The 26,704-nt window shown below is 36.8% G+C and overlaps 1 protein-coding gene across 2 annotated transcripts in view; it reads right to left on the bottom strand.

Annotated features, from left to right (window-relative positions):
- ELP4 (elongator acetyltransferase complex subunit 4) overlaps positions 1 to 26,704 on the bottom strand; it is a 130,450-nt gene that overhangs the window by 53,898 nt on the left and 49,848 nt on the right. For both annotated transcript variants that reach the window (XR_002440504.1, XM_021402963.1), the window contains exons 8-9: positions 20,070 to 20,178; positions 17,413 to 17,519 (exon numbers count right to left, since the gene is read on the bottom strand). Coding sequence is in view for 1 of the 2 variants with exons in the window: in XM_021402963.1 (XP_021258638.1) it covers positions 17,413 to 17,519; positions 20,070 to 20,178 (216 nt within the window). In the remaining variant the exon portion in view is untranslated. The remainder of the gene's footprint in view (positions 1 to 17,412; positions 17,520 to 20,069; positions 20,179 to 26,704) is intronic.

Below are 26,704 nucleotides of genomic sequence, written 5' to 3'. Positions count from 1 at the left end.
CTATTGATTCCATTTGCACAAGCTCATACAGGGGCTGCTCAGTCTCACAGAGCAGCAGTTTCTGCAGTACGGATTTGTGTAAACAGCTCTTTGTTTGCCAAAAAAAAAAAAAAAAGTTTTTTTTTGGGTAAATTTTTATGTACTACACTTTAGTCAATGGAAAGTTTTAGTTGATACTTTTCTAACATCTGTCACATCTCAGGAACAGCAATTACGTGCAGCTGATGATGTATTTTTTAAAGGATGGATAATACGTAAAGTTTCATTAACATGGCAGAGAGAATTACATAGTCTCTTTTATGAAAAATATTATTTTTTTTAAGTGGAAGTTTAAAATCTATTCTATTTTCAGTTTCTGAAAGCAATAATTTCATTTCAAGTGATTTTAAAATTATGCTTCTGTAATACAAAGGCATTGTAATGATCTCTTCTTGCCTCTACAATAACAAAGCTGTTATGAATCACCACAGTGTGCGTAGATATGGAAATTGATGGGGAAGCCTTCTTTGAATTACAGACTAGACTTGCATCAATTTTATCTGCTGTTTATGATATTTTTATGTCTTGAAGAATTCTTATCAGCAGCTTCACTGCTGTCACAACTGCTATAGTTACTTAGGACGTATGAATATCTATAGGGCCTAGAAATCTCGAATCTATTGCAGAAGGATCAGGGCCAGATTGGAAGTAATTTACTGTACACCCTTACGCTTTTTAAGAGCACATATGCTTAAGAATATACAAAAATGTTCAGGTAATACTTAATTTGAAGTTGGGAAACATACATTTGCTCATCTTGCAAGTAACAATTTCATCCTAATTGAGGTATGCCTGTAAGGACCACCTTCACGCACGAATCAGCGATTCCTGTTGTTTGTTGCACCGTGATACATTAAAAGTAACCCTTACAGTTGACTGTTAAACAAATCTATTTAGATTGTAACTTTCCTCGGCATACCGTTTTTCAAAACAGGAAATACACTTTTCCAGCCAGTCCTGTCTCATACTGATTTCAAACATTTCAAAGTTAGGCACTGCACTTTTAAAGCATAAAATGCCATGCACAAAGGACATTCAGACAAGTTTTATGATACAGGTCAGGAACTGCTGACTTCTCTTCCAGTGGAAAGGCCCAACGATATATCGCCCCATTTATGAGTGCCATACTGTGTGCTACATTAGAATGGGCAAGCACTTAAAGACGATGTCAGCAATGGTTGAAATGCCTGAATTATAAATGCATTTGTGTGTATCACTGAAGCAATACAAAAATACATGGAAATCCTTTTTTTACTAAAATAATTTTTTTTGCCTATAATTACTTTACACAGTGCTATCTAATGATCTTATTTATATAAATATAGAGAAATGACTTGAAAGAAATTACAAATAACCAATCTTTCATCTTAATTCATCAATATGTAACGTTCAATGACTAATATAATTGCATGTAAGCATGTTTAAAGATCCTAAGGTCAGAACTAGCTGGCAATAGGGGCATAGCTCAATGTCAGAGGATGAATACAAAATTTAAGTGTATAAAGCTGATAAGATTATTTTTAACATATAATTGTATCTATCTTTTTTAAAGTTTGCTTTTAAAGACAGTTATTTATTTTTCTCACTTTAGACAGTGTAGTGGAAATACTAAGTCACAGCTTGAACCAGTGATGGTGCACATGGTGGGAAGGCAGGGCCAACCCAGGGGAGCTCAGGTGCAAGCAATGCTCCTGAGTGACTGGAAAGGGTGGAGCCAGGATCCACCCCTTCCCAGACCTCATTTAAGGCTTGGCAGAAGAGGTGGGGGCTTCTGGCTGGGGTTCCTTGCCTACAGGAGGTCTTCCAAAGGTAAGCTGCTCTTTTCCTTTGTTTCCTTTATTTGCTGCATTTGGGCTTGTTCTCATTTGTTGTACCCAATGACTTTGCCCCCCTGCTGTTATTGCATTACAGGTGGCTTCTCCTTTTCTTTAAAATGTACACCTTACTCAAATACCTATTATGATATACAAAATAGCTATACTACCTACTTACGTTTAATGAGCTATGTAGAACTGCAGGACCTACTGAAGTGAAAGGAAAGTACCACATAACAGGAAATCATGCTTGTAATGCTACCAAATAATCATTATTTAATAACTTCAAAACTCAGATGTATGATAAGCACAAGAGGCTTTCACCAGCATGTGTTGAGACAATATGGCCTATTGCTAACAAAACTGGTGCAGGTAACAGTTACAAAGTACTTGGATCACTCCAGCACAGAGGCTTATAAATAATCTTTGCTTTAAGACTGACTGTTAGGGAATACGGTCCACAAACTTCATCCTGAAAGTACAGATGAGCAAGTTATCATGTATTTAACGTACTACTAAGCTTACTTTCTTAGTTGGGAGTTACAAGTCACAAACCATTCTTGAGTAATTGACACACCAGAAGACAAAACTTTTGTACAATCATATTGCTTGCTATAAAATGAGTGATCTGCCTTTTCAGATCACTGCTGCTCCGAACTCCAAGAAGGGAGTGGTCATTTAACTTTCCAGATAGACAAGGAACTATTGCCTAGAAAGTATCAAAGATATCATAATTGGAATACTGAAACCAAAAAAGGATATCTAAGCTATCAGAAATTACTGTAAACTCACAATAGCAAGCAGAATTTCTTCAAGACAAGAAGACACTACTTGTAAGTAGTCGCAAGTAAAATAATCCTTTTTTAAATAGGCAATTTTTCAAGAATCAGCAGTTGACAAATCTTTTAAAAATACATTTTATAAAGCATCTCAGATTGCCATTCTTTACTGGTAAAAAACTGTAGTCTACTGTAATGTAGGTTTTTCTATAGAAATTAAAAATGCCAGTTACTTAAACATTTTTCTTGCAACTATTTCCTCTGATGTAGATAAGAACTATGATTTATGGTCATATAGGAGATAGGTAATTATGCCAAGAAATAGTGTAATGCCCTGATGGCACAGGAAAGAATACCCAAGAAAATATCAAAAACCACAGTAAGGATCAAACAAGCTATTTTTGGGAATTCATGGTTACTACTCAAGAGGGGGGAAGAGAAGTTGGGGAACTGTGTAGAAACAGAATAGCTACTACAAAGACCATGAACATACTGAGCTGGCATGATGCAAACAGCTGTAGTTATGTTGGTGCTCTGCTTGGGCTACCAGCTCTAATTTAGCAATATTGCTTTTTGCATGTGTGAAGGCTTGTTTACAGATAGCTCCATCCAGCAGGGCACAGCGTTGGTCCCATACATACACATAAAGAAAAAAGACTGAGAACAAGATGAATTACAGTAAACATTGACAGTGGGACTAAAACTATGGGTGTATTTAGTGCATTCCAACTGTAACAAGTCAACTGAGCGTGGCTGTGCGGCTAAGCTATTCTTCCTTACTTTCAGTGGGTTAGTAAGAATAATGATTTATGTATGCAACAGCGTCCTGATTCTTCTGGACATGTTGTCTGCGAATGCTACAGAAAGCATGATACCCATGTTACTTAGCTTCCTCCTCCCAGCTAAGATCAATGCATATACTATATTCAGCTGCCGAGCATTTGAAAAAGACTATTAATGTAGCTTGAACCTGATCAGCTGAATGAAATGTGCTAGAAAAAATGCATTTCGGTTTTAAGAAAGGAGAGAAGTATGACTTGATGTGTCAGAAACAGGATCAGGCTGATGGTCATGCCTTCATGTGAACACCAATGAAATTCCCCTTTTCAGCAGCAGAAATGGACTGTGCTTATTTAAAAGGACGATTTGACTGCAGATCTTTATGCTTCTGTTGAAACACACAAATACAGCAAAACATGCTGTTACGCAAAGCGGTGGGAAATTGATACAATTCTTCAGTATTTTCCATCTGGCTTATCAAAACAGTGCATCTTTTAACTCAATACACGGGAACTGTAACACAAAACTACAAAGAAATGATCCCTTTTCCTAAAGGAAATTTTATTATTCTAACTATTCAGTAACTTTGTATTTAAATGAAGTAATTATATCTGATGAAACGAATCATACACACAAGTAATGAAAAGCAGCACTACTGATGACATACGCTGTTACTTAAATGTTTCTTATAAAAGTGAATTTATACAAAAAAGAGGGTAATTAGCAAAAATAAGAAAGCTTTCTTACTCTGAAGACAACTTGAGTTATCTTACCCAGAAATAAAAGGTCTGTTTTGTCAGATCATATTCACACAGGCAGCTATTCAAACCAGTAAGTATACACAACATGAATAAATGCGTAATCTGGAAAATAATTGAAGATTTTTCTCTGTGGCAGAGCAGATTTTGCTTTGTCATTCTTCCTTAATTTCTGTATTAACAAAATGCTCCAAGCAGATCTAAGCTTCGGTTAAGGTCAGCACAGAAAGAGGCATCTTGTTTGATATTTGACTAGCATGTGGTCTATTAATAGCATAATGTTCTAACAAACAAAACATGATGCTTTAAATACCTCTTGAATTTTTAATCTCCTATACATCCAGTATTGCATTGGTTAAGCCTAGAGAGAGTTGAACAGTTCTAATGAAATAAAAATCAGAAAATGTTTCACAAAAACGAAATGCTTTGGTGAGGAGAAAGCAGCAGCTATGTATTCGAAAACAAGGAAGTCTAAGGAAAAAACATATTTGCCTATACATGCTTTGCTAAAAGTCTCTTGACACAAATAAAAGGATCCTCCCCAACATATGGAAGAGCTGCTATGCCCTTCCGGGGATGGTCTGTAGCTATGTTCACCTCAGGCACGCCAAGGAGAGGTGAATTGTCAAATGTAATTTCAATCATTGGGTGGTTTGGTTGAGGCAGATTAGTTGTACGCAATCATGATAGATAGTTTATCCCAGCCCCAAACTGCCGCTTGGGAAATCTTGCACGCAAACGAACAGAAACTCAGTCATTATTAGTGTCAAGAAGGTATACGGAGGCAAAATTTGGTTGGCAGCCAGGCAAGATGAATCAAGGCGAAAAAGTGACCAATTGCATGTTCAAAATGGAAATTGATAGGCATGTTGTAGTTTGGAAAGATTTTAAACACCAGAGAAAGTCATACATTATTAATTATTCAGAGATTAAATATTTAAAAAGTCTTTCTCTATGGAGAAATACATTTTTAAGTCAATGTAAATTTCTTGTGTAGTGTCCTAATTTTAAAACTCTATCCCAGAAGCTGCCCTGTAATAGTTTAGAGCGCATCTTATTACATAATGTTAGGTATTTCCTTCAGTAAAAATATCACAAATAAACAAATGATTCACCAAATAAGCATTTTTAAGATAAATAAAAGGTACGTTAGTTTTGTTGAATTGTTTCTAAGCAAAATACCCTGCAGAACTCCTTGCAGTGGAGCACCATGCTAATATTTATCACCTTTGAGAAGGTATCTAAGTATTTAATGAACAAAACAGTAAAATCCACCTGTGTGAGCAATCACAAGTCTTGGCTCTTTAATAAATAGCAAAAAATTGCTAAAAGAGAATGTCCTCAAGTTTCATTGCCTGAAGTGATATGCTCTGACAAATCTAACAGCTCTTTCTGTGTCATTCCTAATGCACTTGTCACTCAGTATTATCCATCCTCATTAATGACAATGGGAAAGTTTATCTTGGGAACACGTTTTAAATCATCCACTCTTTACAATAGGACCATGAAATCTCTTACAAAACATGAGGCGGGAACAACTCTGACAACAAAACCCCTTCCTGGCAGCTTTACTCTTAATTCCTGTTCAAGGAATAATGTGTTTATCATACAGCCATACAGAACAATATATTAGATGAAACTTGAAACAAGAATAGCTGGTTTGATTTTTCAAGATAGGGAGTATTTTTACGATATTTTTATGATGTTGAAAACACTAAATCTTTTAGGAATGTAACTCTGGTATGGAGTCATTCACTTTTTTTTTAGGATGAGAAAACACCTTTAAAAACATCCATAAAATCATTGCAATATACACTAATAAACACTTCATATTAATGGTGATATTTCTCTCAAAAATATGACCTCTGACTACTGCCTTCATACAAATTCTGCTATATCTATAAATATTTTTACCAGGGGTCTGTGTTGCACCTGTAAAGATACTTCAGTTAAGTCCAATTTTCTCCCAAAATGCTCTGTTTTGATTATCAGTTCTGAAAACTGGTCCCCCTGTTATCCTAATGAAATGCATGTACAACAGATGGAATGCAACTATCCACATGATGTTGAGTGCTCCAATGTTTAAAAAAAAAAGCAACATCAAGTGTTTCATAGAATCAGTTCTAAGAAACAACACCAACAACCTTCCGTGACAGCAGTAGCTAAGATAACTTACTTTCAAATAGCTCTTCTCCTAATCTGCCTTCAATAAAAGCTGATCTTTTAGGGCAATTCAATTGGCAACAATATAAAAATTTTCAAAACACCAACTCCAGAAACCACAGATAACAAGAAACAGATGTTGCAGTATATGCATATTTGAGTGAACATAGGCAATTCCTAAGATGAGTGTGTAGAATAACATTACAGAGGATACAAATAGGCACCATGGTGGGTGTAGGTGAGAGGAAAGGAGACTGCAGAAGCAGAAGAGCTCAGCTTATGCAAAGCGTGTAGTTTTTATTTTAGACTACACAGGAAAATGTGTTTCTAATAGGAGGATATATAAGTAATCCACTGACAAAATCCTTTCAGTCCTTCTACCCTCAAGCCTTACTCTACAAACACAGTGGAAAATTTTCCTTTGTAGGTTTAGGTGAGTTTGAGAAATCGGTATCTAATTCTCATGGCTTTTTCAAAGCCAGAATATCCTGTTAAGGTAAGGAAAAAGACAACACAGACCTAAGTCCACATCAAAACTGTGTCTTTTTTACACTGAAACTGGTGTCCTGAAATCTTCTGAAGAAGCTCATGTTTTCTGAAGACAGATAGAACAAGAACAAGCCAGTTCTTCGTTCAGTACTGAAAAAGGTTAGATAAAAAAACTCACAAAATTCAGAATTTTCTGATTTTTTTCACAGTATTTTATCAGTCAGTAGCTGCTTGTCTTCCTACTTTATTAAAAAAAATTAGAAATAATGTGGCTTTTAATCTTAACGGAAAAGAAATAAAATATCACATCAGTCATTTCTTATCAACATACAAAGGAAGCATAAAAGAACAAAACCTAAGTAGGATGCAAATAAAAATAAAACAAATGTGTTAATGTAACTATTTAAATATCATTAAAATAACTATTTTAAAGAAGTTAATAAACAATAATAAAAATTAGCCTAACACATTTAATAGTGATCCTCACTTAAAAAATGCCTCTTTACTTGAGCAAAACCTGAATTCTGTTTAACCAGAAAGCCATTCAAAGCATCAGGAATTTGCTCCTAGTTACTTATTGGTGTATCTGCACATATTCAATATTTATGCTGTCTTTCTCTCTATCCATTTTTAAAGAGAATTAAAGGAGTAGCTAAACCTCTGCCAATAAGATGACAGGAAGGCTATTTTTAGTCTAGATGATGTAGACTGAACACAAACAGCCCATGGCTATGGCACTGTTGAGGATCAGATCTAAACACAAATAGTACATTTTCTTCTTATTAATCCCTTATTTTAAACAGTAGCAAGAATTACACATTAAGTACTTGTTCGTGTCTCTTAATAACACTTATCCTAGAAGCAGTGCCATTCTTCCCTGTATTACAACAGCAATAACCCACATAGCTCCTCTCATTACTCTCTGGTAGCAAAAGGTTTTTGAAAGGGCATTTGAGGCAGCACAGGGAACCTGCAATTCACATGGATATGAAGTCGTAGACCAGAAGGTGAGAAGTACTGGTTAAGAAGCATATGTTGTTATCCAAGGGGCTTCAGATTGCAGGTCTGAGTCTATGACTGCAGTGATTATTGATTAAGGAACACATTAATAAAAACCTAATAATCAGAGAAGAGATACAACCAACAGATAACAAACACCACATAATAGAAGAGCTGAAAATAAAATGTTGCTGTGCTTATTTTATACTTCACACTCTGTGTCAGGACAGGCACAGGCTGTGGCTGGTTCCAGGAGGTGGCCTCACTTGGGCTAATCGTGAATGCAGACTGTTACTGCACCCTGCCTAACTTGTCTACTTGTTCATCTAATTATTTGTTGTCTCACAAATAAAAGCAACAAAGGATGCACATCCAAAAACTATAGTCTACCAGAACACTGTAGGCCTTGACTAAGAACACATGAGTGCAGCTGCTGTGGTTACACCTGTTGGGCCACCACAGCCCTGAGTCAGCCTTATGGCAAGGACAGTAACTGCAGCTATTATTCAAGTGCATCAAATGCGTTTTTTACAAATAAGTAATTAAGGCCCTAACTCAAAAGCCCATGTATATTCCAGGTATCTGATGGAGACTTGGCAGGCCCCTCAAGATTCAGCTATCATGCTCAAGTTGCCTACCTCAAGCATTCATACACAAGTCTTTATGGAACAAGTGAATGCAGAGATGCTTAGCAGGGATTACGGAAGACCTTAATGATTTAAATATTAAGCAGTTAGGTTATTTTAAGAGTAGCAAGCCCTTCTCAGATGCAAATGTAAATTTATCCCTCTTCCCAGAGAATTCATGTGCTCTCTTTTAAAAGTGATACATTTGTTTTTATTTTTGTTTTCTGATTTTGTTCTAAATGTAACTGAGGCAGACAGATTGCCCAAAGATTTGTAGTTCAGTAGGTAGAAAATAAAACTCCATGTTCTCAACTTTGTAACACAAAGATTATATGAATTTTATGAGTCTCCAAGTAAGAATTCTTCAGTAATTTTTGCTGTAACAGGCTCTAAGGAAGACAAAAAAGATAAGATTCCATAGACTCTTGTTAGCAGCTACAAAACATGGCTTTCCCAAACCTTTAATATCTGAAATGAGGCATTTCAAATGAATTATTTTCACAGAGCCTCACTAGCTGCTTTGTGAAAGTCAGGTAGCTTATGGCTGGTTTGGGCTGGCAGCAAAAATTATGTTATTTACTTAGATATCAGGACACTGATGCAAAGTTTGAGTTATTTTACGCAACATAATTACTGTTTGCTTTCTTCAGGAGGAAGGACCACAGGAAGGAGTTGAACTTGGTCGTGCCAGGCAAGTACAAACTTTTGTTCTGAAGGAGGTAACAGTGAAAATCAATGTTAAGCTTTTTGTAAGACTGGAAATATTAACCCTTAAGCTACAATTTTCAAACTTGAAATTCAAAACATATAGAATTTGATTAAGCTTGTTACTAGTCACAGCGAACTTTTGGCTTGGTTGCACTGTTTTCCCATGAAATGACATTGTAACCCTTCCTGGGTTTTGGATGAGGTTGTCTTATAGTTTCCTAGTTTACAGAGTTCCTTCTCTGTATGGGCAGATCAATAATCAAAAGTACAACAAACGGTCCTGAAACAAAAGATACAGATGGTTGCCCAACTCTTTGACACTGATCCATGAAGTCATCATCTTCTCATTTTTTCAATGACAGTTCTGAATTCCCACATCAATGCGTTTCAGTGAGGTTTGGGTGTGACACAGGTCTTTGGCTGAGAAAACGTGACTTAAATTTTTATTTTCCTGCATCTAAAGACACATAGAATCCAGAGATATATTTTACTTTGTAGCATCAGGATGGAATCCATTATTGTTTGTAAAGTGAGAATATCATGCAATTATGCAATATCATGTCTTTATTCAAATTTGGTGACATTTTAGAGAACATTCAATGGAAGTAGTAGTTCTCAGCAGGAACTGAATACTATCTGCTGCTTAATTCTTTGTGCTTCTTAAATGCTCATGGTCAATATCTTTCTAACATATCCACACACCTGAAAAAAGCACTACTGTTTTAGTTCAAAAATAGAACACTTGTAAATAGAAGATTTTCTGATCTTTACTAACCAGCACTTGTACAAAACATCTCTTCAGCCTACCTTTCTTCTAGTGCTAAGAAACTGGAAATATGTAAACTACTTCAGTTGTCTAGCAAATACAAGATAAATTGACCCATTTATTTACAGGCTGAACAAGGCCAATCCATTTCATGCTGCAGCGCTGACCCTTAGCACAGATACTGTGAATGAGCAGTCCATTACAATATGTACAACTGACCTTTAATTGCGTTAATGGCTTTGTTGCATGTTCTTCCACTGTGACAACACAATTATGGAAGAAATATTTCTAAACAACATAATGATTTAAATGCAAACATATATGAGCTTAGTCTACTGGCAAGGAACTGCAGATGTATTATGATTTAAATGTTGAAGTTCTGAAAAATTGAATGAAACCCTCATATTACGCTTGTATAATGTCAACCCATAAAACAAACGTAGTTGTTGAAATAAATGTCAGGATAGTACAAATCTTCATCTGCAGTCTAAAAGTTAATGGTACCTTCCTGTATTCATCTTCAGAATATGTACATAAATTAACATTATTCAGTATTACCCAATAAAAAGCTGGTGATTTCAAACAGAACTTTTTCGTATATTCACAAGCCATAAGTGTTTTGAAATTCCATGTATTGCATACCATGTATTACTTGATTTCAGTTTTATGTACCATTAGAATTCAGAGATTTTCTTCTCTTTAAACAGGAATGTTCCAAGTACTGTTTTACCTCAAGTTATTATAATTCAAAAATAATCTCCCAAAACTTTATCTAAATTGTACTGTCACAATTTTAAACACGTTTATTTATTCAAAATTGTTTGAAAGAATGTAATACATTTTTGACAGGCAGTCTTTTACAATATTGAAATCAAATCCTTGATTTCATCAAACCCTTCATATTCTGCGCCTTATTCCTGGAAGGCTCATGCCAAAATGATTTAGTTTGATTTTCTTTAACAATGGTAGGTTGGCTTGACAGCATCTGACAAAACAATTCAGTGAAGTACACCATACCAGGTAAAGAGAACCTGAACTGGCTACTAGATGAAATAATGCAGAATAGAGCTTGGAATTAAGATAGAATCAGTTTTATGGTGAAGTATTTAAGTATTACTTATTTTAGATATTTAATTATTACTAATGGTAAATTAAGAAAATACTATGGCATTGTATTTGCTATATTTCAACTTCTGTTTGAACAAGCCTAAGGTAATGTCTTCATTAATATCATGGGAAAAATGGTCAGGAAAAAAACAATACAAAAATGGTTTGACTGGCAGAAATTTAATTTGAATGCTATTGAAATGTTTCACCCCTCTCTATTAGAACACTTAATTTGATGTGCAGCGTTCCCTGAGTGTGTGTCCCTGAGCTGAAGGTTCGCCAGGTATGACATTGCTGTTCCAGGCAAGCTGAGGAAAAATAAAAGTTTTCTATGTAATCCCCGAAGGTACACATGTTCTCAAATATATGGTGACCAGAGGACCTGAAATGTTTTATTAAACACCACTTTCCTGAAAGAGTGGTCAGGCGCTGGAATGGGCTGCCCAGGGAGGTGGTTGAGTCACCATCCCTGGAGGTGTTCAAGAAACATTTAGATAAAGCATTGAGAAACATGGTTTAGTGGGGTTATTGGTGGTAGGTGGATGGTTGGACTGGATGATCTTATAGGTCTTTTCCAACCTAGCTAATTCTATGATTCTATGATTACATGGAGAATTAAAGAAATTCACTTCCTGTAATGCTTCAGAATAGTTCTGTCTTGCTTTTAACCAGGAATTACCTGCAAGGTTTCATCCATGCCACAGGCAGTGGCAGCCAGGCAGTCCCAAGCCTGGTACAGGCAGGTTCCACTCTGGGCTTACAAGGCCCTAACATGGGGTCAAGACTTGTAATTCAGTGCGCGACTCTAAAATACAAAGAGTTGTTTTTATGGAGATCCCAATATCACAGCATACATCATGTAGTGTACATTAGCTTCGGTGTTACATTGTGTGAACTTCATCCCAGCGAACGTGAATTAATTTCCATATTTTACTGGCTAACTGCTACATAACTTCATCTTAACATCACCCTAAGTTTCTAATAAACCAATGTTTTGCCTTCTGACAGTTCTCAAGCTCACATCTTTTTCATTAAAATACTGCCTAAAATAGTTCATTAATTCAAATGCATTTATTAAATTCAACATTAAACAACTTCGTAAGAGTCAGTGAAAGATGACCAGGATTAGGGAGAGCCACTAATGAAGGTTGCTTCAAGTAGAATCATCTTGGGAGAAGCCTAAAAAAGTGATGGCTCTAGGATTACAGCGGACACTTAATTCTGCTTTGGTGTGGGATGTGTGTGTATTTTACAAATATGCTGATCCCATATGTACTGGTGACAGGGTTGATTTGCTCCTCCAGGACAAACAGGTCACTAATAATCCCAAACCACTACATCCCCACTTGCCCTTGATGTGTTAAACGAATAATTACAAAATGTTACAGGCAGCTCAGTTTGCTATTCAGTGCATCACAAAGTCAGGATCAAGCTTGTGCTATGCCAGTACCACACTGAAGCACTGCAGACATCATTTTTGACTTGAGCTTATCGATCTCCTTTGGTAAGGAGGGTATAGCAGTAGTTAACTGCACTTCTATTTTGCTAACAGGAAGTTTTCCGCAGTATAATCTGTGTGAAATAAAAAAAATGAAAAGGGATAGCATGAAAAAAGAAGCTAAAAACACAGATTTCAAATGGAAGATACATACAACGTATTTCCTGTTTTTGCTTGCCCGATTTACCGCCTTAAAGGAGAAGAGTTTTAAGTCTTCTTCCACATGCCCCTGCTGGACACATCACACGCGCATGACTATCTGGAGTTCAAAACAAATCTTGCACATTAATATTCTTACAGTGCTTTTAATGATGATGAAGAAAGAACATTATTACAATGCCTTTGGAATTGCATAATTATTTTTAATTATATGAAGATCCTGTTGTTGTTTTTTGTGCTGATGTTTCCTTCCAAAGACGTATGCTTATAATCTGACAGCTAACTCTAGGCAAAATGCACTGCAGTCAGAGTGCTCCACAGTGCCATGTTGTATCTGCCTACCACTGAGAAACTACAGCTTGGCTGCCACAGGAACCCTTTACTGCTGACTTTCTTCCTTTCCTCTTAGGAAACATCTCTCAGAAAAGAATCTCCTGAACTCATGCGTTGCACTCTTGAAACTTACTTATTTTTGCCCTGTGGCTCTTGTGAATTCTTCAAAATAAATAAAAATGAAAATTTCACAGCAGCTGTAATAATTGTTAGAGAAATGATATACAGCTTACGAGGAAAAGCTTATTTGCTGTGCTACTAACTATCGACTGTTACCTGAAGATTGAAAAAATGAGCAGTAAAGCAAAACTTGGGAATTTGAAAAAATCCCAGCTATTTTTTTGCAAACATCGGAATTTATGGACAATTTTAACCTTAAACACAAAATTCTGGAGGTTTATGTTGACCAGACAGTAAGAAAGGGAGTTAATCAAATATGAATCTTCTCCAACTGTCTTGTCAAACCAGGTAATGATGTCCTGCCAGCCAAACTCAGAGGGAACATGTGAAACAAATACAAAAGTAAACAGGCCTTAAGCTGCCCAAGGGAAAGTCAGCAAGATGGCAGTTTCAATCATTTGGAATAATACTAAAGCAGCCTTAGGCTTTTCTCAGAATGGAAACATGTCACTGTTACTGCAATATTTCAACAAATCAGAAAGCAAAAGAAAGGAACACTTATGTAATCACAGCCTTGGAACAGCACTTTAACTCAATGTTTAGGTGGAAAATAATTAAGAGGAAATTCCCTTTTTGTGAGCAATTATACCTAAATAACAAAGACAAACAACGTTTCCTTGGACATTCTAGGAGTGAAAAAATCAGAGACAGATTCCTTTGGCTTTGATATAGGAGTGACACCAAAAAAAGTTCTACCAAATAAAATGGTGAGCATAATGTTTCTACAAATTGTCGCCAGTGCTGATAAAAGCTACGCTCTGAGCTACAAACAAAGCAAAAAGAACTTCAGGAACGATTCTGCTGAAAAGTTTCATCAAGATGAATGGGTTGTCATATCGTTTAACTGAGAAATCAAAAAATATTTCAAATATTTGGGGAACTTACCTAATCAGTAAACTTTCAGTATGTGTCTAGTCATGTAGCCATCTTTTAGTCAATCATCAGAAAATCAAAGGCAAATTGGCATGACTCAACCCAAACTTTAATACCGCATGATTGTGTCGTGTAAGCTTGTTTTGTGCGAGGGCTGCTGTGGTTTTAGCAGAGAGATTAACGACCGGACCTAAGCTGGCCTCCAAACCTTGCCCTGCTGATGCCTCAAGCCCTTTGAAGTCTGACCATCATACCTGGCAAAACAACAGTGGGAACTAGGCTGGTGTCAGATCTAATCAAGTTTCCTGCCTCAGCGTAGCTAACTATGGGGTACACTAATTGGCCCAATTGCGGATTATACCTTTTGCTACAGATTCAAGACAATAATTTAGTCAAATGATGGTTTTTATCTCCTTCTAATTAAGATTCCAAAGTGGGAAGAAATAGGATTAGACAGGCTAACTTCAAAATTGTGTCCTTTAAAGAGGTATGCACATAAGGTAGGTTGCTGATAATACTGCATATACGTATATATTGCTATTAACTAACGTGAAGATTTGGGAAAACCGGGTGCAGCTTCTGCACCTTTTACCATGAGGATTTAAGTGCTCCTGAGAAAGGTCTGTCTCCTAATTTGAAAATGGAAAATGAACACTCATAACTATCCACCAAGGTGCACTGCCATCCGTAAGGTGAAAAACTCCCCACCCTTTACAATACGCTTCAATCGATCTTATTTTGACAAAGATGCAAGAAAAGAGATGGAAACAGTTAAAGGATTCTGCAGACTATAATGAGGTAGAGTCCCTCCCACAAAAAAATGAAGTCTAATAAAACAGATTTGACGTTTAAAGTTTGTTACTGATGAGGGCCAAGCTGGTGATCCAGACATGAGAAAATCCATGCCCCGTGCCCTCATTATAAACCATAAAATAAGAAAGTTCTATTGACAAAAACCCTCGTTGGAGAAATTTTGCTATTACTTAGAAATTGTGTATTCCAAACTTTTCTTATGTAATGTCATCTTAAAGAGGCATCTGAAGTAGAGACCGATATTATTATCCCCAATTATGTAGGTAACTAAGCAGTTGCTTTCCAAAAACTACTACGTACTCAAAATATAATTTAAACTTGCATTTAAGCTACTGAAGAAGTCATAAACTTGGATGCACTTTATATAAGCCATACTCGTGCGTGTAATGCAGACTTCTGTGCCGCTTCATGCTTTTACCACCAGAACAAAACTGACTGCTGACTCATCACATTCTAACCGCGGAACCCAGTTTTAGAAGACTGTATTCACATCCCTTCTTAATTCAATTTTCCCTTGCTCCCATTTTCTTATGGACCTCATTGCTCCAGTCAGCCTCACTGCAGTCTGCCTCTCCGAATATAAGGAAGAAAAACTTTTGGATTACTGAGTAATGAAATGTGGGCAGGATCTTATGAGCTCAGAAAGGACCAGTTTGCGTCAGTTTAATTTCTAGAAAGCACATCTCTAACAAAAACTGAAAAGGGCTGCAGCTGAGCAGCGAAGAAAGAAATTATTCAAGTGGGTCATGTACACATATCTGGGGCAACAGGTTGTTCCGAGAGTTCCACTGCAGCCGTTCCCAGCAGTTCTGTCCCATGGCTAATTACATTCCTTTTACGGAGCCTCCTGTTTAGTGTCTTTCCCCCTTTCAAATTACATTACAAATTAGAGTCACGCACAGAAAAAATATATTCTTAGTCAGGATTCAAAGTGAGAAAGCATCACAATATTCTGATTCGTAGCTCTGCTAACTGTGATTTTCCTGTGCTACCTAATGACCTTGTGTGCTTCTTTGAGCTTCTGAAAGAAGTAAAAACATTTGTATTTTAAAACCAATTGCGGACTATTAAAGTTTCTGCTTGTAATGTACTGCTCAAAAGCAGTTGTTAAAATGGCTTAATACCTCACAATGCCTGCTTGCATTAACCGCATTCTCTGGAAAATGAGAAACATTACAAATGAATGTCTTTGGTGAAAAAAGCTTTCCTTCATGTATTTGCCCCTAAGTGGCTTTTGAAGAGGATACCTCTACTTGGGAAACTTCTGGCACGCATGCAGAGATGACCTGCTTGAAGAAGTGGCTGCCTGATTAACTATTAACTACTCTCAATAGGATTAGATAATTAAAGACATTGATGACCATTAATTAGGAGGAGGGCACCTTAATTTGTCACTTGATAGGGCCCTTTCAATGATTTATAGGTTAGGGCTACTTGCAATTGTGAAGGGGAGGGGGCAGTGAAGAGAGGGAACCCTCAAGTTACCTTATCAAGTGGCCAGCTAAAAAGGGCAGAGGGTCAAATAAGGGCCAAAGTGGTCACTTAAGGGTGAAGTCCCAAACACCAAAGCAGTGCCAAGCCACATTGACCATCATTTGGTGATGGAGTAAAAAATATGCTAATTTATTGGTGGCAATTCTCTCTTTTTATGGTTTCAAGCAGTTAAGACAAGTGGCCTGCTTAAGAGCTTTTCATTTGAAAAGAGATTAAACAAAATGGTTTGTCAGGGATGCTTGGCTGTTTTATGTCTTTGTTAAAAAAAAAATTTGCCCAGACTGTACCGATGACTATCACATCGCCCCAAAAGCCATCTCCCATCTCTAAGCGTTACTTGGTTAATAAATACATCAGCTCTAATTGCTTAATAGCGCTGTGTTCATTTGCTCTTTAGCAAGATTAAAATGAAATACATCTTTTGTATTACTGCCTTCTATCAGGACTGTCTGCATAAAGGTCACGGAAAAAAGTTTAAATTTAGTAGGAAATTTACTTAAGGACATTAGTGTAAATGATACTGTGTTTAAAATGACATAAAAGAGCGAAAGGTGATTTCAGTAATGCAAAGAAAATGGTTTCTGAATACTGATAAGGACACTTATCCCTCATACCACACACAATTTTAGGCAGCATTATACATTAAAATCCCTCTACCGGGGTAATAACATGTAGCTACTTTCCCACCCACTAACAGAAGTAAGAGCAAGTCATTAACATTTAATTAAATATGCTCCTGACATCCTTAGAAACATGTCACGCTTTGTTATTGAAGGTTGTGGCCTACTTTCTATGTACATTTAAAACCAAAATAAACTATTTATAACGGACCGATTTAGTGCGGCAAACGAGACATCTTTAATTAGAAGGCATACTACAGCGTTTCATAAAACCATTCTGAACAGCAGAAACGTAACGAAATGAATTTACAACATCTGATGCATATTTCATGCATTTCACAAAATGAAACATAAGAGACGGGATTAGCTCCACCTTTTGGGTTCTAAATAGTGAAACAAAACTGCTTCTCTTACCTCAACGGTGAACTGCTTCCTTTTTAATCTAAAAGCAAGGTCCTTCGTGTCTGACACATCACAGATCAAGCTATTAAGCCGAGGAATCTGATGCACATGAAGCAAACCTTGTGGAAAGAAGAAGTAAAGGAGGGGAAAAAAATAAGAAAACGCTGTCATCCAGATGCATAAATTAGAGAGTCTTACAGCAGAATCCTGTATATTTACACACACTCATCCTCCCCTTTTTAAACTGGAGCTTACTACCAGGAGCAATGAAGCAAACGGTGCGATTATACTCAAGTAATCAAGCAGAATAAGATAAACAGAAATCCTTGTGCGAGGAAAACTAATTGCACTTTGGTACAGAAGTAGAGATGTAAAGAGGGATCTTAATACTTGTCAAAACTACAGCCAGTTTGTGTGTGATTTTCTCTTGTATTTACAGTAAGCAAATATGGCTATCACCTTGCATGCTGCCCACGGCACCACTGAGTGATCTTTATTTTATTAAATGCACCAGTAAGCAGCCAGCAAAACAAGGCTTATGGGTTACTGATAACCACTGAGGCTCTAATGAGCGCTGCTGCGCTCTGCGCCCTCAAAAAGGCTGAGGAAAAGTTTCTGGAAAACGCTGATTTCGAGCACCCTGGTGCACGGATTTTAACCCCTCTGCCATCCGCAGAGAAATACATTTTTCACGCACAAGAGGCTGAACTGGCCGCTCAGATGTTTTCACCAGCGCTAGGTACACTGCAAGCTCTGCATTCTGTCACTCGCAGCTCAAGCTGATGCCTTCTGACAAGGACGCTGGATGCTTTTTGTGCAGCCTAATATAGTTTCTGAACAACCTAAGGGTGATTTTCTACATCTGAAAACCAGGAAAATTCGACAGGGCTTCTCGATTACTGGCCTGTATTTGCTATTCATAAAGCCAGTGTCAAAATGGAAATACTGAACGTTTACAAAAGGCATCTCGCCTGAAAACGGCAGCTGTGAGAGAGAAAACCCCAAACATTAAAGCCCTTATTTAAAGGAAGGCAGGTATTTTTCAGGGTCTTATTTCTTTTTAAAAGGGAGAATAGGGAAAGGAAGCTCCTAAAATTGAAATACTTTAAAAAGCCCAATGCTCATAAGGTACTAAAAGCAAAGTCCTCAATGTTATCACAGAAATATTTTATAATAATTGGTTCCTGAATATTTCAGCCTCCTACCCCTGCCTCAAATCCGATAGTATATAAAAATATTTCTTTTGGTTTTGAGTTCACAATATCACCATTATATGCAGGAACAGCAGGCATAACATAGGGTTGCTTTCACGTGTTATTTTTAAAATTTAATCAAGACCAATTTATATCACTGTTATTTTACTGACTCCTTAACCCCCTAAATTTACAGAGACTGTAACAAAATTACTAATGCAGAATTCATGAAATAAAGCAATAATTTAAACAAAATTTAAACACCAAAAATGATTTTGCGTACATTTTTACAGCAAAATAGGAAATAACTGCTAAAAAGCACGTTGTCTTAAAAGATCTCCTCACTGCTGAGAAAAGCAGTATCAAATTGACAGAATTATGTTAGCGTAAACAAATGCCACATCACCATTATGCAATGGGGAAAATAATTAGGCAAATTATTCTAGCTTTTGTTTAGAATTCCTTTTTCATTCACCTTTTTCAGACGAGGAAATAGGCACTATTTTCTTCGTCAAAATATTTCTCTCTCGTTTATTACTTACAGCCTGCTCACACACAGTGGTGTCTCAGCACCATCTTTGCTGCTTTTTCTGTACACTCTGCTGTGAAAAACACTGCCGCGCTCTCACATGTTTACGGCAGGTTTCAGGGAAGCAGTTTACTTTCAGCTGAAGGTTTCCATGGAACTACAGTAGTATCACAGTAATAATAGCTGTAATTTATGCACGCTCTGTGCACCACTCAGGATTAGCTAAAACTGTTTGTTATTCACTGCTTGGGCTACGCATAACTTCTAATCTAATCTTCTAAAATTTAAATAGTTCTGCTGAAACAGCTTACAGAATCTTTGGGAAAAAAAAAACAACACAAGATTAAACACCCTTACATATTTTGAAGATAAATCACTTGAAAGGCTGCATGCCTTTTTGCTAAGATTAGTTTCATATTTTACGTGCCACATACATCCACATTCATTTCTGTAAATGCACAGCTGCCCTAACTGAAAGCCACAAAACAGTGCATTATTTTTAGGTAACGTTTATACATCGCATCATTTAGCAGATTATTCCCCTTAATATAATATATGTTTTTCCATGTTCTCTACTTAAAACTTGTCAGATCCGAAGTATTGATTTCATGACAAGTTCAGCTCACTGGTCAGATGATTGCCAAGCCTCCTCTGCATGTGAATTCCCCAAAGCCTGCCTGTTGAGATGTACATCTGATTGAGCCATGCCTCAGTAATACGGCTTGACAACATGCAAGGAGTTGCCATGTTTCCTTTGCAGCCTTAATGCACTTTACGGAAAATTTTCCTAACTCAAGAGTGGTTAGCAAGGAGGAACATTTAAGAGGTATATTCTAAAATGAAATCAAATTCTACTTTAGAGCAGATACCCGATTGGAGGGTAAAGCCGCTAAGTGCCCTAGAAACACTCAGGGCAGACTTTTCGCATTGCTAAAGATGGAACTTACCGTGGTAATCCTTGTATAATGGATTGGTTTCTCTCTCAGAGCCAATAAATGATTCAAGACCAACTACCACATCTGACAAGTTTGTTACACGTTCCATAATTGCTTTATTCTGTAAGACACGGAAACAAAATACACATCGTATGTGATGAAAAAAGTAATTAATGTTCACGGAGTAAGCCTTGGTCTTCTCAATGACAAACGGTGGGAAAAAAGAGGTCATCAATACCTAGAAATCAGATTGAGGGCTATTTTATTTGCTTAAAATAGAAGGAAATTTGTACCTAAAGGAAAATATATTTGACACAAAGAAAACATAAGAGAGTCAACAGCACTACATTCATATTTTCCTAATCTTTCTAAGATAAGCATTAGTTCACATTTGAGATATTTACAAGCATGCGGCAGTGAAGCGTGGACTTGTACCATGATGCCAAGCTTTTGTGTTCTGGAAACCTTGTCTCTTAAAACACTTAGGCATATCACCTCTAATGTTTTGAGCAACCGCAACACTGCATTACTCATTCTGGTCATCAGTCAAACAGCATCGATTAAAACATTAAAAAAAAGAAAAGCATTTTCTCCAGTGCTGCTGCTTCTAAAAAGCCCTCTCGATACAACTTATGACTCTAAGCTTGAAGTTGCATTACCACTTCTCAGCATATTTGAGATTTATGAGTCCTTCAGTGACATCATAATTTAATAAACAAAAGGAAAAAAGGGACAAATCCATGCTAAAAAGCAAAATACTTCTTCAAGTAAAGAAACGGTTATCCCAAAACTGCCAGGACAGCTGGCACAATCTTCTTCTTGATGGCTGTAGTTGCTGAGCCCATCACACCTCCAGGGGTATCAAGTGCAATCGCCTCAAAATGCACCCATGCCAAGTAGAAAGAACTAGTTCTGTAGCTCCACGTTAGAAATTTGTATTTTTATTAATGTTAAATACTTTTGTATGTTCTGAGCAAACTATGTGACTGACGCTTAGTACAAAACGTGAATTTAAACTTTTTTCTTTTTAAACTTTAAATAAAAAAATCACACAATAATTGGTACCATAGAGAAAGGCAAGATGCCAGATATGTTTGTAAAATCTGTGCATTACACTGACATGCTTGTTTATTAAAATAGTGAGCACCGCATCGATTGCTTTCAACAACAGAGCCACAGAGAAGCCTATGAGGCAGATGTGGAAGGCGACCATTTCCTACTCCCGCCAAAGAGGTGAACTCTGCTTTTAAAGCGTTTCACAAAGTAACCGTGGCCTGCCCTGCACAGCCCAATCTGCTCAGGGTACAAGGCCCAAAGCCGCCAGTCCCCTGGTACCTCCGTACCCCCTCCCTTCCCCACCTTATGGGCCAGATGGCATTAAATCCTCTGGACCAGTCTCTTTACAAAGCTGCTACTTGTGCTCAGGCCAAAATGGTCTTTCCCCATGGAATCGGAGAACTTCAGTTTTACCTGCAAAGTCTAATGATCGGTAAAGATAAAAGAATATAATACTACAGAATTTCCTTACTGAGCAATGATGCAAGTGAACTGAGGTAAAAGAATGTTGCTTCCAGATTAAGCCTTACACTTCATTATTGCGTGCCCTAATTATATCCACCACTGAAATATTAAAGATGACTTGCAAATTAGTCCCTCTTCTAGGAAGAGAGAGACAGCATACCGTATTTTAATGGAAACTCTTAGTCACATTATTTTATAGGGTCAGTCACTTAAGGTCGCTATAAATCTGAAGTAGCCAGTGACCTCTGTAAATCCACAGACTGGAAATTACCTTATTTTGCCACTTCTTCAGCAGATTGCTGGGTGTTACTTGTATAAGAAAGAAACATTAAAGTGTAATATAAGCTAACAGGTAAATACCGGTGATTTCTGGAAGCTAACCGGAATTCTTAGTATAGGGAAAAAAAAATCAGACCATTTGGAAAAAAAGTTTGTTGCTCATTAGTCCTTTTGCTTGTTGGTTTTAACAAACAACGGTTACAAAAACTGTAAGTAGAAAGATGCTCAACCATCAACAAGGCATCCTCATCTCTACAAGTCCCGTAAATCCTAAGAATAGCATCTTCCCTATCTAGTCCTAGTTCTGGAAATATTAAAGCGAGGGACAGCAATAAAATATTTACCTAATGGTACATACTTCAGCATGTTGGTTTCAGCTCTTCTTCTGAATAGTATGCTTTCTTTAATTGTAATCCGTTCGCATATGTTGATTTTGTTGTTGTTTTTAAAGTGTGTCAAAATATTCTCTGGGCTTAATGCAGTGTATCTTGGGAAATATTTTCCACAATGAATTGCCACAACAAATAGACATTTGCTTATGTGGCATTGTTGTCATAGATCTGTATCTATCGTGTATTTTCTAGTTTGCAGTGTTCAGCACATTAATGCCCAATCAAAGCTGACGTCAGCACACAGATAGTTGTGATGTATGGCATACTGACATAAACACACAAATCATGTTGCCCCATCTGGGCTTGAAAATTTAACAGAGCTCCAGATCTTCCTCCAGCCCCATACAAATCTACCTCCTGCTTCTGGCATAAACTTGGCAGCTCTGGAGATGAGCCAGGACATGGTTAGGAGGGAAGCCAGGAACGGGGGGATTCAAGGAAAGAGTTTGTTGGCAGCTAGAAGAGGTATTGTTTTAAATTACATTAAAAACTAAATAAATTAAAGAAACCCAACCAACTCAATCGTGGAAAGTTTGCAATCTTCCTAGATGGACCGCAGTTTTTCTAAATTAGTTAGTTCAGCCGAAATATAATTATTCTAACAATACGGTAGCAACCCTGTTGTGCAGACTGGGCTGGGCATTCATTCTATATCTTACTTAGTGTTCACTGTTTTAGACAGGAATTATCTTTTCAGCTCAAACTTGTAATATCTGAGCTCAAATGAAGCACACTTTCAAAACACTGTTGGAAGAAAATCCATTTAGCTACTTAGATATGTAAATGGCAACTGTACATACATGTTTAACCAGCTTTTAGGGGAAGGCAATTATGGGAAAAGATTGTTTTGTCCTACTAATTTATTTGCAGAATCTACAGAGCTTTGTGTAATTATCTGTGCATATTTAGAAATACTTATTTACAAATAAAGCAGTGTACCATCTTCCACATCTGAGTATAAAGCACGGTATTCTACCAGTGCAAACAGACAGAGAGACTGAATGCTCAAACTTACAGGCTGAAATTAATGCTATGTTTTTTTACTGGATTGAGTTCTTAATGAAGGACAATTTTATCATAACTATTATTTATCAAATCAACTTTGGTTCATCTGAATTCCATATTAGAAAAAAAAAAATCTGTTTGCTTTTTCTGCTTTGCTCTAATTTCTAGTTGTCCCCTCACTTCCTGGCAAAAATTGTCTACAACGAAGAGATATGCCCTCCCATTTTTATTTTGTCGGATTGCAATGGAATTAAGTACCTCATAAAATTTATGTAAAAGGAATATTTAAATTCTCAGTAAACAAATTCGAATAATTGAAAATTTTCCCAGAACAGGTTTATCTTTCCTACATAGCAAATACAAACAATCTCAAAATTTTAAAGGAAAATAAAAAACCTTACAGATCTACAATGAAATCCAACTGGCACCTGTTAAAACTTGAGTCACATGGATTTCATATGTCAGCATTTGTATACTCATCAATATGTTAATAGACTTTAAGATTGATTTGATTTATATATTGGATTGGAAATTAAGTATATGAAGACTTTTTTCGAAGAGATATTTTTGGCCTATATTTTTGTAGTGAGGACTGTATTTGACTTCTGTATCCTTACACTCCCGTAAACTAATTTTGATAAACTAATGTATTCACTGCTTTTATTTAAAAGCATTTGATTATAAGTTAATACACCGAATCCTAAAACTGAGAGTCCAGTAATCTTGATGCTCCATTTGAAGATTCTCAAGAATGAAGATCAAATGAGCAAGTTTATGTAAAGTGATTTCATCCTTGTGAACTTAAAGCAAATTTTGGCATGCAAGTTTTCAAAACAAACTCAAAAACTGGCTACCCCCTTTTTGTGTCTGTTACACTCACTCATGACACTGAAGTAGCTTAGTGCTATAATATACATGAGCACATTGGACTACAATGAAATACTGGCTGGATATTCGATAGGCGTAATCATTCTTAATATTTTCTGAGACATTACCATACAATAAAGTGGTAATGACTTCATAACATACAAATATTTACCACTTGTCATTACTACTTAATCTCCAAAGGATTTTGAATTGAAAAGATAAATTATTAAGAGATATGGCTTAAATATTTAACCATTTGTTAATAATTACAACTGCTAAAATCACAGAATTATCCATACCTTTTATCTTGGTTTGAAAAAACCAAGTTAGTTGTTAGTTATTAGGCCACTGCTCTAGTTTTATAGAGATACAGTTTGTGTGCTTTTTCATTATTCACAAATCCTGAAAATAAATGCTTAATAAATGCTCTGCCAGAACTGTTATATCAGTAATTAACAAAATCCGTAAAGTCAAAAATTCTGTACTTACTCTAAGCACAAGTTGATTAGCCCTTTTTTGAGTGCTTTCACACACCAACTGAACTTTGAATTTAGGTTACATATAAAATTGATGTTTGCTCAGACCACTGAATACACGATGAACAACAGTAGTTACATTAAGAAATTTTGGTATGTAGAAAGCTGCATCGATATCACATGAAAACCCAATCTAAGTTTGATGTCTTTGATGGAATTTTTTTGGATACATTTAAAGGATTTTCTACAAACTTCCAACATCTTCAAAGAGGAGATGTCCACATTTAAATATTCTGAATCTTCTACCTTTGAAGAACCTTACTGACTGTAATAGAACATGCATAAATATCTGTTCATATGGATGAAATCCGAGAAGCACTGATTTTGGCTGATTTGTTGTATGTACTGTATTAAATCAGAAAACTTCATGCAACGAATAGTATCTTTGAATGATTTCATACAAGTTACAGCAGCAAAGAAAGGACATGCAGCAAAGATATAAGCGGGTAATTAGACGCAACATACTCATAAAAATGGGAAGGAAGTGACAAAGCATCTGTTGGCCAATATGTTACATGACGTATTAATTCCAGATTTTGGTTCTTTTAATGTTGGCACTGATAGTCTGCATAAACTCAGAGTCTTCCAACAGTGAAACAAGTTAGAGCTAGCATTTTTTTTATCTTGAAAAATCAAAAGATTTGAGCCATGGTTACCTTCTCTTATACCTGAAACACTGTCACTGTTACGGGAACTCCGCAATGATTATCATCAATTATATCAGATGCGGGCGGATGACACTGTTTAAACATTCTGGATTTAAATATTCAAGAAAAACGATCAGTCATGAAATAAAAACTAAATATCACACACTATAAGGATATCTTTGGATCTTTACTGAGGATAGATGACCTGGACTTGTCTATTATATTGCTTAAAAAAGAATTGATTGCCAGCAAGCCTTGGCACCTGAAATGAAACGTATGTCTGTTTTGCTATTGAAGACCTGAGAGGTTCTTTATAATGTTGTCAAGGACCAGCAGCGAAATGAGTGATGACTCGATATAAATGAAATGAGCAAGTCAGTAAAAGTTGCTGTTGAGATCTACAAAATGAAAGTGAGAACAAAGACTGCATAGTTTAAATCAAACTTTCCATCTGTTGATCTCCAAGTGCTTTACAAAAAATCAGCAAATGCTGCATTCCTCATTTACAAATAATGTACTGAGCACAGAGATGTCATGAGTTGTCCGGAGTCACAAGCCAGTCAACAGGGTGCTGGGAACTCTACCTTTTGCTGAAGCCCTGCCTACTCCCATCTATTTGAGGCTTTGTTTAGAAGGCAGTGAGTGACTATGGCTTTTGGGTGCCATGAAAATATGACGACATGGGAGTCCAAAGCCCAAAAAACTCTGGGTGCTGAAAATCTAGCTATTACCTGGCAGCAAAAGGTGACAGATGTATGGGGTGTTACAGGATTACACTTTCTGAGCGGAATCCCTGTTCTTTTCTAACTACCATTTCCTCAGCACTCATGAACCGAAAGCACAGTCTGCAGGTGACTACGAACAGCTCTGGAAGCAAGGCTCTTGCTTGGATCCTACTACAGTGGCTGAAAGAAATAAGCTTGACTGATTCCTCCTGCTTTTTTTTCTAGTGAAGGATGAGGAGTTGGAAAGAAATCAGTACATGATTCGGGCTGAAATTAGCCCAGCAACTCCCTGGAACACTATCTGGTCCTCTTTAGCAGTGTCTGTTGTGACAGGACAAGGGGAAATGGTTTCAAACTAAAAGGGGAGATTTAGATTGGATATGAAGAAGAAGATTTTTGTAATAGGGGTGGTGAGGCACTGGAACAAGACACCCAGAGAGGTGGTGGAAGCCCCATCCTTGGTGACATTCTAGGTAAGGCTGGATGGGGCTCCAAGCACCTGATCAAGCTGTAGGTGTCTCCATTCATTGCAGGGCAGTTGGACTAGATGACCTTCAAAGGTCCCTTCCGACTCAAACGATCCTATGATGATAAGTTTGTCTCATTAGTGTAAAAGCACACGAATGAAAAACTGTGTGTTAATATTTGTCTTTAATATCTCAGAGGTGAAATGCC

This window comes from Numida meleagris, chromosome 6 (assembly GCF_002078875.1).
Source record: "Numida meleagris isolate 19003 breed g44 Domestic line chromosome 6, NumMel1.0, whole genome shotgun sequence".
In the NCBI taxonomy this organism is placed as follows: Eukaryota; Metazoa; Chordata; class Aves; order Galliformes; family Numididae; genus Numida; species Numida meleagris.
This window is presented reverse-complemented; position numbering and strand designations above follow the sequence as displayed.